This window comes from Dunckerocampus dactyliophorus, chromosome 11 (genome assembly GCF_027744805.1).
Source record: "Dunckerocampus dactyliophorus isolate RoL2022-P2 chromosome 11, RoL_Ddac_1.1, whole genome shotgun sequence".
Classification (NCBI taxonomy): Eukaryota; Metazoa; Chordata; class Actinopteri; order Syngnathiformes; family Syngnathidae; genus Dunckerocampus; species Dunckerocampus dactyliophorus.
The window spans coordinates 26,276,826-26,289,840 of record NC_072829.1 but is presented as its reverse complement, the minus strand read 5'-3'; the positions used below and the strand labels follow the sequence as shown (position 1 = coordinate 26,289,840).

Sequence of the window (13,015 nt, the reverse complement as noted above, 5' to 3'; positions counted from 1 at the left end):
CTTTAATCGCATAAACGAACATGAAGCCAAGTGCATGTCATGGCTTGAGTGGACAAATAAATGATTGATGACAAAGGACTGAGCTTTTAGGGGGCTGTTGAATATATTTTTTTATCATAGTTCCCCTGAGGAGAAAAGTGGGGGAATTCACAAATCACAGAGCTGTCCCCCAAATCTAATTTTGAACTTTTACACTTACAAAGCCTTACTCGTGTTTCTCATAGTATGAAACAGACTCAATCCTCCACAGATATCTTATAGTTCCCGTCCATTTGAAAAGCGCCACTTTTATTTGAAACTTTTTCATACGTAATTTGATTGGATCCAAAACAGCCGAAAAGCCAAATCAATTTTGACACCTTCTCGCTGTCAAATAAAAAGCATTTTTCCTTTATTTTGTTGGGTGTTTTTCAATTTTATTTTTAGAAAAAAAATAATAATAATGATTTTTCTGAAATGAAAAAATGAAAAATGAACAAACTTTTTACTGGAAAATGACATCCATACACATACACAGTATATTCATTGTTAATATAATAAATATAAATGAGTAATATATCATTTTACATTTAAAGATAAAAACAAAATCCATGCATACATTTTTAAAGTGAAAATTTTAATATAAATCTAATTCATATAATTCATTTTCCATCATTGGCTTGAAGAAATGCTGTGTACTTTAAATGATGTTGATAATTAAAAAGCTTTTTCACATAATACTTTTCACAGGACAATGATATTCATACATGGATGCAGTATATTCATTGTTCACAGAATAAATTAATTTCACATTTAAAGATAATTCATATATCATGGTGATTTAAATTATATTAAATAATATAATTACATTTTTTAGATAATTACTCTATTAATTATATAAATAATATAACGATTAATATAAAAACATTTTCAACTAATTTAATGTCAGTATACTGTAATGTAATTTTCCATTTTTATATTAAAGAAACTTCACGTTTCATATTTTCAACAATTTCAAATGTCAAAACATGTTATTTCTATTTGATTGAGTGTTGGAATGTTGGCATTTCCTATCCTTAATACACGACATATGACAGTTTTAATGAGCAAAAGAACAAGAAAGATGGCGTCACGTCACTCCCAAATGGCATGTTGTGACCGTCTCGTTGTGTCCTCAGCTCCGTGGCTCTGGAGCTGGAGGAGACTGACTCCTTGTCCCAGGACACGGCAGACACCCTTCCAGAGGAGGAGCGGCTGGAGGGCAGCAGCGAGAGAGACGCCCTGCTGGCTTCCTCGGGCACGCCTGAGGTAGAAGACAGCTTTCTGTAGTCGCATTTCAGGATCCTGGGGAAACAACCCTTTAACTGGGACTTTTTTCTTTTCATTGAACAAGCTGTAAACAGGGAACGTGACTAAAGTAGAATGTAGCAACATGAAGACTAAAAGAGGCTTTGTATTTCCACTGGGTACTCAAGAAGCTTTGTCCTTTTATATATTCTTTTTTTCTCACACTCAATGCCTCTGAAAGTCCCTCAATAATAAGCATGATGGTGTCATTATTAGAACGCTGCCATGACACACGTACAGTACATTCCTCACCATATTCCAGCATATTGCCCGTCATTATATTTTTGCAAATATTGTCACTTTTTCCATTGTTTTTTCTTAGTTAAATAAATATTCATGACTGTTACAGATGTTTGATACCTAGGTCTTATATTAAGAAACAAGTACAAGCAAACCACAAACGCTCCAGTTGAAATGCAGTCTGATTTTCTATGCACCGTTTCGATATCCCATAATACCATATTGACCCAAATATAATACCATTCCTTAGAAAAAGGTCTGAAAAAGACAGGCCGTCTTATACAGGTATTTGGGGTCTAGGGATTTAAAAATGCAAAATGACGGGTGGCGGCAAGATTTTCCCCAAGCTTTTCTTCCTATCACTCACACACACACACACACACACCAATTACCTGGAGAGATGCAGCAGCAATCGCTGATATTGAAAGATATTTGGGGTTGTCTTATATTGGGGTCAATACAGTAATAGATGGTTGCAGAAACTAATACTCATGACAACACTATGAAATGTTTTTGTCGTATTGAATCAATTTTGAGTTCTGTGTTTTGTTTCTATGACGTGTATATGCCGTCAATTGTAGGTTTGTGCCAGATTTGCACTTTATGTAGAAAATATATGTATATTCATGATAAAGGTACGTTACAATTGTTCACTCTGTTACAACTTTAAAGTCCTCGCTGTCATGTGGAAAACATTTGTGAAATGTTTGAAATTAGCATGCATCACTTTATTCCAATGGTTTTATTTTTGGTTAAATCAAATGCAAAGGGCAAAAGTATTTAGACACCTCGTGGACTCATTGATCAATTCGGGGTTAGCCTTGACCTCTTAATTTCTCCTGACTGCTAGTTTTTCATCATACCAAGACAATTTGCAGCAGAGTGCATGAAGGCGTGGTTGGATGAGTTTGGCGCACCATAAATCCCCCAACATGTTATAAAAAGTCTTCCCAGAACAGTGAGCTACAAAATCGGGTCTGAATCTATGTTTTACTTCCCACTTCCTGTAGATGGCATGTCTGAATACTTTTGTCCTCATAGTGTTATTACACTCTCGATCAAAATTAGAAGACTAGTTGAAAAGAAGAATTTACATTTTGCACTCTTGGTTCTTAAGGGTCTTAAGGGTTCTAAGTAGAGCGTCAAAATGCAAGAACAAGAAATAGAAGTGAGACAAAAAAGCAAAGTTAAGACCGTAGCTAAAAAACATCAACAGCAAAAAACCCCTAAAATAGAAATAAAATGTTCAATAAAGCGCTTAGTAATGAGCAGCTGCGCCATTCTTGTTAATCATCTCAAAAATGGTTTTGGGCATGTTTGATGCCAGTGTTTCCAGGAGGCTAGTGGGAATGTTGCTCCAGATGGCTTCACAGAGGGCATCCACTGTCTGGAACTGATGTCCATTTGTGTAAACTTCCCTTGCCATTCATCCCCAAATGTTCTCAACTGGATTTAGATCAGGGGAACACTCAGGATGGGCCAAAAGAGTGAGGTTATTCCTCTGGAAGAAGTCCTTTGTCAGGCGGGGATTGTGAACTGCGGCATTGTCCTGTTGAAAAAGCCAGTCATTACCACACAGACGAGGGCCTTCAGCCATGAGGGATGCCCCCTGCAACATCTCCACATAGCCCTTCGTCGTTTGACGCCCCTGCACAACCTGAAACTCCATTGTCCCATTGAAGGAAAAAGATCATGATGGCGCCCCCTCCACTGTGCTGTGTGGAAAACATCTCAGGTGGGATCTCCTTGTCATGCCAGTAACGTTGGAAGCCATCAGGACCATCAAGCTTACATTTTTTCTCACAAGAGAATAAAACTTTCTTCCACCTTTCATTGTCCCATGTTTGGTGCTCTTGTGCAAATTCCGAATGGGTAATTTAGTGACTTTTTTTTTTCTTAAAATCCTTCTCTCACAGATGTCGTCTGATGGTTATTGGACTGAACTCGGCACCAGGAACAACCTTCATTTGGGCTGAGGACCGTCCCGTGTCTTGATGGCCAGCCAGTGGGATCCTCAGGATCAGGTGACATTGGCCGGTGTAGACCACTGCTTTTGGGGTAGACCACTGGACTTTTTTGTTCCATTACCCTGAGGATCTTTGAAGAAGTTTCAAATGACTGTCTTACTGCGTCCAACCTCAGCAACAATGGCACGCTGTGAGAAGCCTTGCTTATGCAGATCAACAATCCCCCTGCGTTCAAAGGTCGCCTTTGCCATCAAGTGATCATGACAATGTGAATACCTGACAGAAAATGACACTGAATCCACAAGATTTGGGCTTTTAATGGCTGGAGTCTTAAACTTTGATGAACAGCCTATTTGGCTTTCATGACTGTTTGCAATAAATTGCTTAGTCAAAAAATGTATTGCCTCATTTCCATTTCTTCATTTTGAATCCCTACTTTGAACCTCCTTAAGATCCAACACTGCAAAATGTAAATTCTTGCAATTTTTCTACTGGTCTTAACATTTTCATCAGGAATGTCTATACGAATAACATGAAAAAGCAAAGCAAAATACAGACAGAAAGAAATGTATGTTTTCTGCCTATCAGCGAGGATGTGTGGTTGAAGCCGACTTGGGGTGACTGTGTGGAAAAAAAACAAGAATAAATACAGCATATCACTGCCTTCGCACAAACTGAAACAAATGAGTGCCTGTTCTTTTTTGACAGAATGTATGGATTATTGTAGCACATTGCAGAAAGGCTACCGTGCGTGCTCATAAACATCCTGTGTTACTTCCACTTTAGACTGTGTTCACTGTGTTCAAACAACCACAAGCTATGCAACCAAAGCTACACACAACTTGTGTGTTTGTCTGTCATGTCCATTTTGTGGCTGACAATAAATGTCTATTAGCGCACATAGTTCTTGCATCTGATTCCTTGCAGTCATTTTCTTGTCCTTCCCCTGACCGGACAAGCCTGCAGGCGTCTCTCGATCAGCAGCAGCAGCAGCGGCGGCGGCGGCGGCGCCTTTATTTGTCAAATTGGCGCTGCCTCATTAATTAGTTGAGGATAATGTGTTGAACCGCCTTCTTTCCGCCTCCACACACTCACAGTCAGTCCCCTCCACTCTGCCTGAAAAATGTCATATGTGCTGTGTTGGCTTGAGTAGCATAAACAAGCAGCAGGGAGAAGAAGGAGGCAGGAGGAGACTCTCGGGTCTGCTCCTGATGCTTAAACATTCAATTCAGGGACACGAGCATCAATATCATCAGCGAGGCTGAACACACCCACAGGTGAGTACTCGTATAAAGCTAAACTAAGCAGTTTTAGCCTTTGGGTCATTGCGTTTGACCTATTCCCTCCTCAGTCTTTGGCGTCTTTCATGGCCTCCAAATAGAAAATCAAAGTTTAATGATGTTCGACTGACTTTTTCATTAAATGTCACCATGAGAAGTTCTTTGTCAACTGTAGGTTGTGTTCCCTTTTTAAAAATAAAGCATCTGTCTTATGTAGTCAGAAAAGAGAAGTTAAAGACGGGCCTGCTTGTGAAGTGGTTTTATCCTCTCTTGTATTCTGCACAGATCTAACGAGTGTTGTGTTGCACTCACAAACACACACACACTTACACACCAGCTACAGCGTTTGGATTTGATTCAGGATGCAGTCGCTCCTCACTCTGCTGCTGGGATTTGTGGTCCCCGTTGCTTCAGGTAAGATAAGTGATGTTTATTTTTCATTTATTTTTTCTGTGAGTCACACTTTTTAGGACTTTAATTTAAAATCACATTTTTAATGTGTGTTTTTTTTTTATTTAAACACATTTAAAAATATATATTGGGAGTGTCAAATGATTGAAGTTTTTAATCAAATTCATCACAATTTTCATATTAATTAATGATGATTAACTGTGTTCAATATGCCTATTTTCATTGTATTTTATGTACAGTGTTAAATAAAGCTAGAAGATACCCTATATTTCTGAAAATATTTTTGCCTAATACTGGTCTAGCTAGAAAACGAACATTTGAATCACTTTAACCGTTTGTTATGAACAATGTGGGTTTGTGTTCAAAGACACCACATAATTGTCTGGAGAGGAATTTGTGACATGAGTGTACATGTATTTTATGGGATTTCCGAGCATACTTAAATGCAGCAAATCGTACTTCCGTAGTAAGAGTTATGTTAGTGAGTGATAAGAATATCCACTAATTGTTTTTCCAAATCTTTCTGTTTATTAGACCACGCAGACACGAATGTTAAAGCTGATATTAGATTTTCCGAGTGCCTGTGAATGCACCACGCGGTAGAGCAGTATGACGAGAAAATGTTCGTAGATGAACGCACTAGAGGGGTTTGTGAGTCGGAGATACATACAAGTACATGTATATGGTGTTGGATTTGCACTGCTGTTGAAGTGTTCAGGTCAGAATGAAGTTTAAAAAAAGCGCTCTGGACTGTGTGGGGAAAATTGCCATCATAACAGAAAGGTATGGCTTGCCATACAATGCCGTGACGCGCATGCTTTAATTGTGTGATGCTTCCCAATTAAACTGTCTGTTGCGGCGATGAGAAATTCCAATTCCATTTTAAGAATTGAGCCGTTAAGAGCACGTACAATACTGTATATGACACTCAGCTGCTAGAGGACAGCTAATTATAATTTCATGCACATAATAGCATTTGTTGTTAAGTTGAAGTTTGAATGGCTAGCGTGTTTCGATGAGGAAAGAGATCCACCGGAAGACTGCGAAATGCTGATTGTCACGTCCCTGTGACATTCATCATCTGGGAAAGTGCCGAATAGAAAAACGCTGAACGTTCAATCTCAGTTCTGCTTCAAGCTTTCGAATGCACTGCCATGCAAACTTGTATAACCCTGATTGAAACTGAGCATAGAGTGAGAGAAAGATGTTGGATGTCTACAGATAATTCAAAATAAACAATTACAGTATCGATCATTTGAATACAGCTCGACCTGCCTTTTGTCACGCAAAGGACACCGTACTCCAGAGAAGCCTAACTACTGCTAGCAAACTGGCTTCTGTTTTCAACATCCACAATTTGGATTACAAATCGATACCGTGTATTTCAAATGTAACTTATTTATAAGTCATTTAAATCACACAATCAAATGCAATTTTCTAATTACATGTCCAAAGTGTATTTTAGATTGATTTATTGAGGCATTTTGTCAAAGAAGAACATGAGGAAGAACATGATAACTGCATGCATATGAATAGTTCCTAAATTAATATTCAATAGCGAAATAGTACTAGATAAGACCACAAACGCGGATATTTCACTTATAACTTGTGCAATGAACACATATCAAGGTGGAAGATGATATTAAATATTAATATTGCTTAATTTTACTTCAAAATAAGTCAGACATCAGTTGTATATTACAAATTTTAATGTCATTTTTGATTAGCTGTCTGCGACCAACCCAGAGTGGACCCGTGATCCACCACTTGAGAACCACTGCCCTAGGGGGCTCCGTAAGACTGAACTCAAGTTAGGACCTAGTTATAAAATGCATTATAATTACTAGTTTGCTACCCTCCTTAGTTCTGCGTAGTCATGGTGTAAACAGGAGATGGCGAAACACTTCATTAAAAGTGCCTTTGGAAGTTGCATAATTATATCAAATCTTTCTCTGTCCCAGTGGAGTTGAGGCATCCCGTGATCATGTTCAACTCGAAGGTGGTGTCTGGTCCCGAGGTGGTTGTCAAATCTGGCACCCCTCTGGATTTGAGATGTGAGGGTGACGGACCTGTGAACTGGCAACCCAGGCTGGCCAAACACAGGCGCTACGTGTCCAAGGGGGGCGGCCGTGTCCGCACATTGAAGGTGGAGCATCCCTCGGCCGAATTCACCGGGACCTACAAGTGTTATTACACGGGCGGGCCGCAGCATCGTAATCTGACGTCCTCGGTTCACGTGTATGTTAAAGGTGAGCTCAGGCGCATAAGCCAAACCTTCCAGACAAGATAGTGTGGGTAAATAATTCAGATCTTTCTACATCAGATCCCAGCCGTGTGTTCTGGACCAGCAGCATGACCCTGAGGGTGGTGAAAAAAGAGGGTGAGGTTTTCTTGCTACCCTGCCTTCTGACTGACCCGGACGCCACAGACCTGAGTCTCCGCATGGACAACGGCACCATGGTCCCCCATGGGATGAACTTCACCGTCTACCGGCGCCGTGGTATTCTGATCCACAGCCTCCACCCCAGCTTCAACGCTGACTATGTGTGCACAGCTAAGGTCAACGGTGTGGAGCGCACCTCCAGAGCCTTCTCCATCAATGTCATCCAGAGTGAGACCACCAACTGTATTCAACCTTCAGGTGCACCTTTCTTTTGACTAATGTCATCACTTCACCCTGCTCTAGAGCTTCGCTTCCCTCCATATGTCTTCTTGGAGATGGATGAATACATCCGCATCGCTGGGGAGGAGCTGAAGATCCGCTGCACCACACACAATCCCAACTTCAACTACAACGTCACCTGGATATACACCACCAAATCAGTCAGTGGGAAGCATTTTGGAAGGTTCTCTTGACTTTCGACAACAGTGGTCAAATTCCTGTTGTTTATTTCAGAAACCCACCATAGAAGAGAGGGCACGCTCCAGTGGTGAAAACCGACTGGACATCCAGAGCATCTTCACCATCCCTGCTGTGGACCTCGCAGACACGGGCAACATTTCCTGCATCGGCACTAACGAAGCTGGCATGAACAGTTCTACAACATACTTGCTGGTCGTAGGTAAGCTGCAGGGACACTCACGCCTGCCATGATTCAAACGTTGAAGCTGAATCCCAGGAGTGCTGTGTGCAGACAAGCCGTACATCCGACTTTTGCCCCAGCTGGCCCCAAAGCTGGCCCATAGGGGTCTTGCAATCGAGGTCAACGAGGGAGAAGATCTAGAGCTCACGGTGGTCATTGAGGCATACCCACAAATTGTTGAGCACAGCTGGAAAACGCCAACATCTTCCAGCATGTCCACACAGGAGAACAAGCTCATCAGATATAACAACAGGTGAATTTGGGTCTCTTTTCATGTTCTTATTGGGTTTGCAAGAAACAGCTAATGCCAATTACAGTCCCCGAGGTAATAAAACTGTTTAAAGTTCTGTTTTACGGTATACTGATGTGGAAGTGTCTGAGTTCCGAATGAGTCACAATGACATTCCTCTTTCTGTTTTTTTTCATCAGATACCATGCAACACTGCAGGTCAAGAGAATGAACACTCAGGAGCAGGGCCAGTACACCTTCTATGCCAGGAGCAACTTGGCCAACGCCTCCATCACATTCCAAGTCCAGATGTATCGTAAGTATCCTTTAACTTCCTGGTCCCGATCGTGAGCGTGATCATTGGTGATCGTCACTGTTTTCACCACTCTGCCAGAGAGACCAGTTGCTGTGGTGCGATGGGAAAACGTGACCACTTTGACTTGCACATCCTTTGGCTATCCTGCCCCGAGAATCATCTGGTACCAGTGTTTTGGAATACGCCCCACGTGAGTGTCTGTCTCTGTCATGTGAAAGAACATTGTGTTCTCATGAGAATTTAGTAGGCTATTGTTCAAAATGTCAGTTGTGACATGATGGCAAAGCACCTTTGGCTTGCTTCTAGCACACTTTTTCACTTTTGGACCAAGTTGGGTTAAAAAATGTGGCCGGAGGACCATGCTCTACATCGATATGTATTTATGTATGTATAAATGTATGTAAATGTTGGTATTACAGTATTTACAGTCTTATCTTAGCTGTAAGATAAGGGCCTGATAAGATAAGATGCTTGGGCCTCTTTTTTTAGGAGTAACTTAAACATCTGGAGGTTGTTTTGCATTACTGTATGCCAGAGGTGGGAAAAAGTCAGCGTTTTGCAAGTCTCAAGTCTCGAGCCAAGACAAGACAGGTCGAGTCAGGTCTGTTTTGTGTTTGCCAAATAAAATGCCTTTTTAACAATGTAACAGTCTATTAAGGGATAGTTTGGATTTTTTGACATGAAGTTGTATGACATCCCCATCAGCAGTGGACTATTTCAACAGTGACTTACCCCCCCATTTGGTCCCGCGAGTCCAGTTCTGGTCGGATTTCCGTGACGAGGAACGTAGTTCTGCGTAGTTGCTGGGTCATTTAAGTTCAGAGCTGCTCAAAACAATATGCGTTCAAAAGAGTAATACATGTGCGTCATAAAAATGCCTCCTGAAAAAAATCGACCTGAGAAATCGCTTGGCGTAGTATTTGCCTCTCCGTTTGTGTGTATGTGATCTTCATCCGCGATGGGGGGGGGGAGTCACTGGGGATGTCATACAACTTCATGTCAAAAAATCCAAACTATCCCTTTAAATTTGTTTGATTTTTTAAAAATAAAATAAGACCAGCGTGACGAGTCAAAAAAAGAGCGCTGACGTAGCATTCAGGATTGAGTCAGTGCACAGACATGTAATTGGATGTTAATAGATGCATTCAATGAGGCAGATTCTGTGGGAAAATATGTTGTCTTGCTGGAAATGACACAACAACAATCATGTTAGTTCAAGTCTTTGAATGGGGACACATTTTGCTCAAAACATTCACTGAAAATCTCAAGTATTTTCTAGTCTGAATTGAATCTCGGGTCATTGATGTCGAAGTCCAAGTCGAGTTGCAATTCTTGGATGATATTGTCAGGTCGGATCCAAAGTCACTGAAATTGGGACTCAAGTCTCCACACCTCTGTTGCATGCTAAACGTGTTCAAATGGATAAAATGACAAGACTATTTTGAAAAATGTAATTTCTAATTACAGTTTTTTATTTTACTGAACAAAACACCCAGAATACAATATGACATATGAACTATAAAACTTTTCACAGTATGATCACGGGGCTGTTAAGTGACTTTGTACAATCCAAATGAAAAATAACATTAAAAATACAGAGATGGAGTACGTAGTCAAAGAAAAATGCGGTGCTGACTCTTCATTTCCCACTTGAGGGTTATGCAGGGCGACCAAAATATTTTGGGGTTTTTAATTGTAAATTTCAATTTGGGTTATTTTCAACTATAAAACAATGAATATCAAGAGTATGTGAACAACCTATCTTGATTAATTACTTCACAGATGACCTCTTTGCCATGTTTTGCTATCAAGCAAAAGTCCCAGCAAAAATGCGACAAAACACACAGCAAAAATGAAAATAAATAGTAAAAAAAACCACCCAAATGTTCCATAATATCAAAATAAATACAGTCGTCCCTCGCTAGATCATGCTTCGAACATTGCTCCCTCGCTCTATCGCGGTTTTCAAAAATGTATTATTTAATAAATGTTTTGTGGTTGACTATGGCCTATTATTAGTCAAAAACAAGTCATATGTTGTATTCTAGTCACAAGGCGTCAGTAATGTTACATTGAAGAGACATTACCTTACATTACATTAGCTTAACACTGCATGGAGTCAGCCATGGCATGTCCGACATGACGTAGCCAGGGTTTCTGCTGCATGTAATGGGTTGTGGCGGGGCGCCACGGCTCAGTAAAAGCCGCCACTCCTTGGAAATGAGGATTTTTTTTTTACGTGAAAACAATGTTAAGCAATACTGTGTATGTATGGACATACAGTCATTGAAAAAATGATTAGACCACCCTTGTTTCTTCAGTTTCTTGTTCATTTTAATGCCTGATAAGACTAAAGGTACGTTTGTTTGGACGAATATAACAATGGCACCAAAAATAGCTCATAAGAGTTACATTTTTGGCAGTATAATGTGCTAGAAATTGGTTAGAAGATAGACTAAAGGCACATTTGTTTGGCCAAATACAATGATGATGGGAAACTGAAGAAACAAGGACGGCGTTGTCATTTTTTCCATGACTGTATTTATATAAAATATTTGTGTAAAAAAATGGGGAAAATAGGCTAAAAAAAAGTAAATAACAAACATCCCTTCATTTGCATGCTGCTTGTTTTGTTGGTGGCTGGAGCCTATCCCAGCTGGCTTTGGATGGCCATGTCACTGGTCGTTGAAAGGGCATTAAGAACCGATCCCACGCCGGCTGCACAGAAGTCGTCTGTGTGGACAACTACCGCTGGCCCTTCCAGAGAGATTTTTCAAGAATTCCCAAAATATTCCAGTTTTATTTTCCGATAAAATCCTACTAAGTTCTCACGAAAAGTTGTCACAAAGGTGGGTGGAGTAATTTAACCGTGTACATGTTGTAATGGGGCAGGTGCAATGAAAGCAATACAGGGATGCAAATGGCCACCCCCTTGCAAGCTCAGACAGTGGAGGTCCAGAGGGAGGAGTACGGGGCCGTGGAGGTGGAGAGCGTCCTGACCGTAGGACCATCCAGTCAGAGGATGACGGTCGAGTGTGTGGCCTTTAACCTCGTCGGAGTTGGCAGCGACACGTTCTCCATGGAAGTTTCTGGTGAATGTTGAATTGTTCTGAGCTTGTGATCACAGCTTGTGTGCTTTTTATTTTTAATTCATTTTGCTGAGTCACTTGGATGTGACCTTAACCAAATTGAATGTTCTGCATGACACTTTGTCTTAGTCAGCCGCTCACTTTGAAGCTTATCTGCTGGTGATGTTATGGGTGTACTCTAATGCAAACCGAAGCACATTTTCAAAGAGGTTAAAACTGAATTTTCTTTGGTTTTGTAGACAAACTCTTCACTTCCACCTTGACTGGATCCGCAGGCATTCTATCCATCCTCCTCGTGCTTTTGGTGTTTCTTTTCTACAAATATAAGCAGGTAGAGATCCGTTGACGGCATGATCGTCTGAACACAAAATACGTATTGGATTAGAACCGCTGTCTCCTCCCTACCTTGACCAGAAACCCAGGTATGAGATCCGATGGAAGATCATTGAGGCGAGAGATGGAAACAACTACACCTTCATTGACCCCACGCAGCTGCCATACAATGATAAATGGGAGTTCCCACGAGACAAGCTCAAGCTGGGTTTGTAGCATCTTTTCGATCATATCATCCATTAAAAACCCCGTAAGGAATTCAGCAGTCAAACCGTACGCATGAGGTACAACTGCACAAAATAGTGACATCAAATACAAGTGCTGTGTCGTAACAATCGCCTTGCAAAGATAACAAGGTAAATAGCAAAGGTAAGGTCAACTTTGCACATTCTGTCCAAACAGGCAAGATTTTGGGTGCTGGAGCTTTTGGAAAAGTGGTGGAGGCCACAGCCTACGGTCTGGGGGAGGAAGAAAATGTCATGCGTGTGGCGGTGAAAATGTTAAAAGGTTGGAGTTGTTCCAGATCATTTGATGAATGCAGTCCCCTGAAGCAACTGGCAAAAAAATGCAAAAAGCATTTTCATGTGATGAGAATGATGACGTACTGTTGCGCTTTGTTTTGAAGCTAGCGCGCATTCCGATGAGAGGGAAGCACTCATGTCAGAGCTGAAGATCCTGAGTCACTTGGGACACCACCAGAACATTGTCAACCTACTAGGAGCCTGCACCTTTGGAGGTAAC

The 13,015-nt window shown here is 40.9% G+C and overlaps 2 protein-coding genes across 6 annotated transcripts in view; both read left to right on the top strand.

Moving 5' to 3' along the window:
• The window catches only part of pdgfrb (platelet-derived growth factor receptor, beta polypeptide), a 50,042-nt gene extending 45,615 nt beyond the window's left edge, over positions 1–4,427 (top strand). The window contains exon 23 of the mRNA XM_054791934.1: positions 1,158–4,427. Within this exon, the coding sequence (XP_054647909.1) occupies positions 1,158–1,308 (151 nt within the window). The 3' untranslated portion in view covers positions 1,309–4,427. The remainder of the gene's footprint in view (positions 1–1,157) is intronic.
• A 236-nt stretch (positions 4,428–4,663) lies between these two features.
• LOC129190106 (macrophage colony-stimulating factor 1 receptor 1-like) overlaps positions 4,664–13,015 on the top strand; it is a 20,177-nt gene continuing 11,825 nt past the window's right edge. For 3 of the 5 annotated variants that reach the window (XM_054792503.1, XM_054792499.1, XM_054792502.1), the window contains exons 1-14: positions 4,664–4,810; positions 5,099–5,227; positions 7,186–7,473; positions 7,548–7,835; positions 7,911–8,047; positions 8,121–8,286; positions 8,359–8,560; positions 8,737–8,852; positions 8,931–9,042; positions 11,745–11,944; positions 12,181–12,272; positions 12,356–12,482; positions 12,677–12,781; positions 12,900–13,010. In XM_054792503.1, the coding sequence (XP_054648478.1) occupies positions 5,176–5,227; positions 7,186–7,473; positions 7,548–7,835; positions 7,911–8,047; positions 8,121–8,286; positions 8,359–8,560; positions 8,737–8,852; positions 8,931–9,042; positions 11,745–11,944; positions 12,181–12,272; positions 12,356–12,482; positions 12,677–12,781; positions 12,900–13,010 (1,996 nt within the window). In that variant the 5' untranslated portion in view covers positions 4,664–4,810; positions 5,099–5,175. Of the gene's footprint in view, positions 4,811–5,098; positions 5,228–5,866; positions 6,008–6,519; positions 6,615–7,185; positions 7,474–7,547; positions 7,836–7,910; positions 8,048–8,120; positions 8,287–8,358; positions 8,561–8,736; positions 8,853–8,930; positions 9,043–11,744; positions 11,945–12,180; positions 12,273–12,355; positions 12,483–12,676; positions 12,782–12,899; positions 13,011–13,015 lie in introns of those variants that run through there. The other 2 variants (XM_054792500.1, XM_054792501.1) reach the window with 2 other exon arrangements.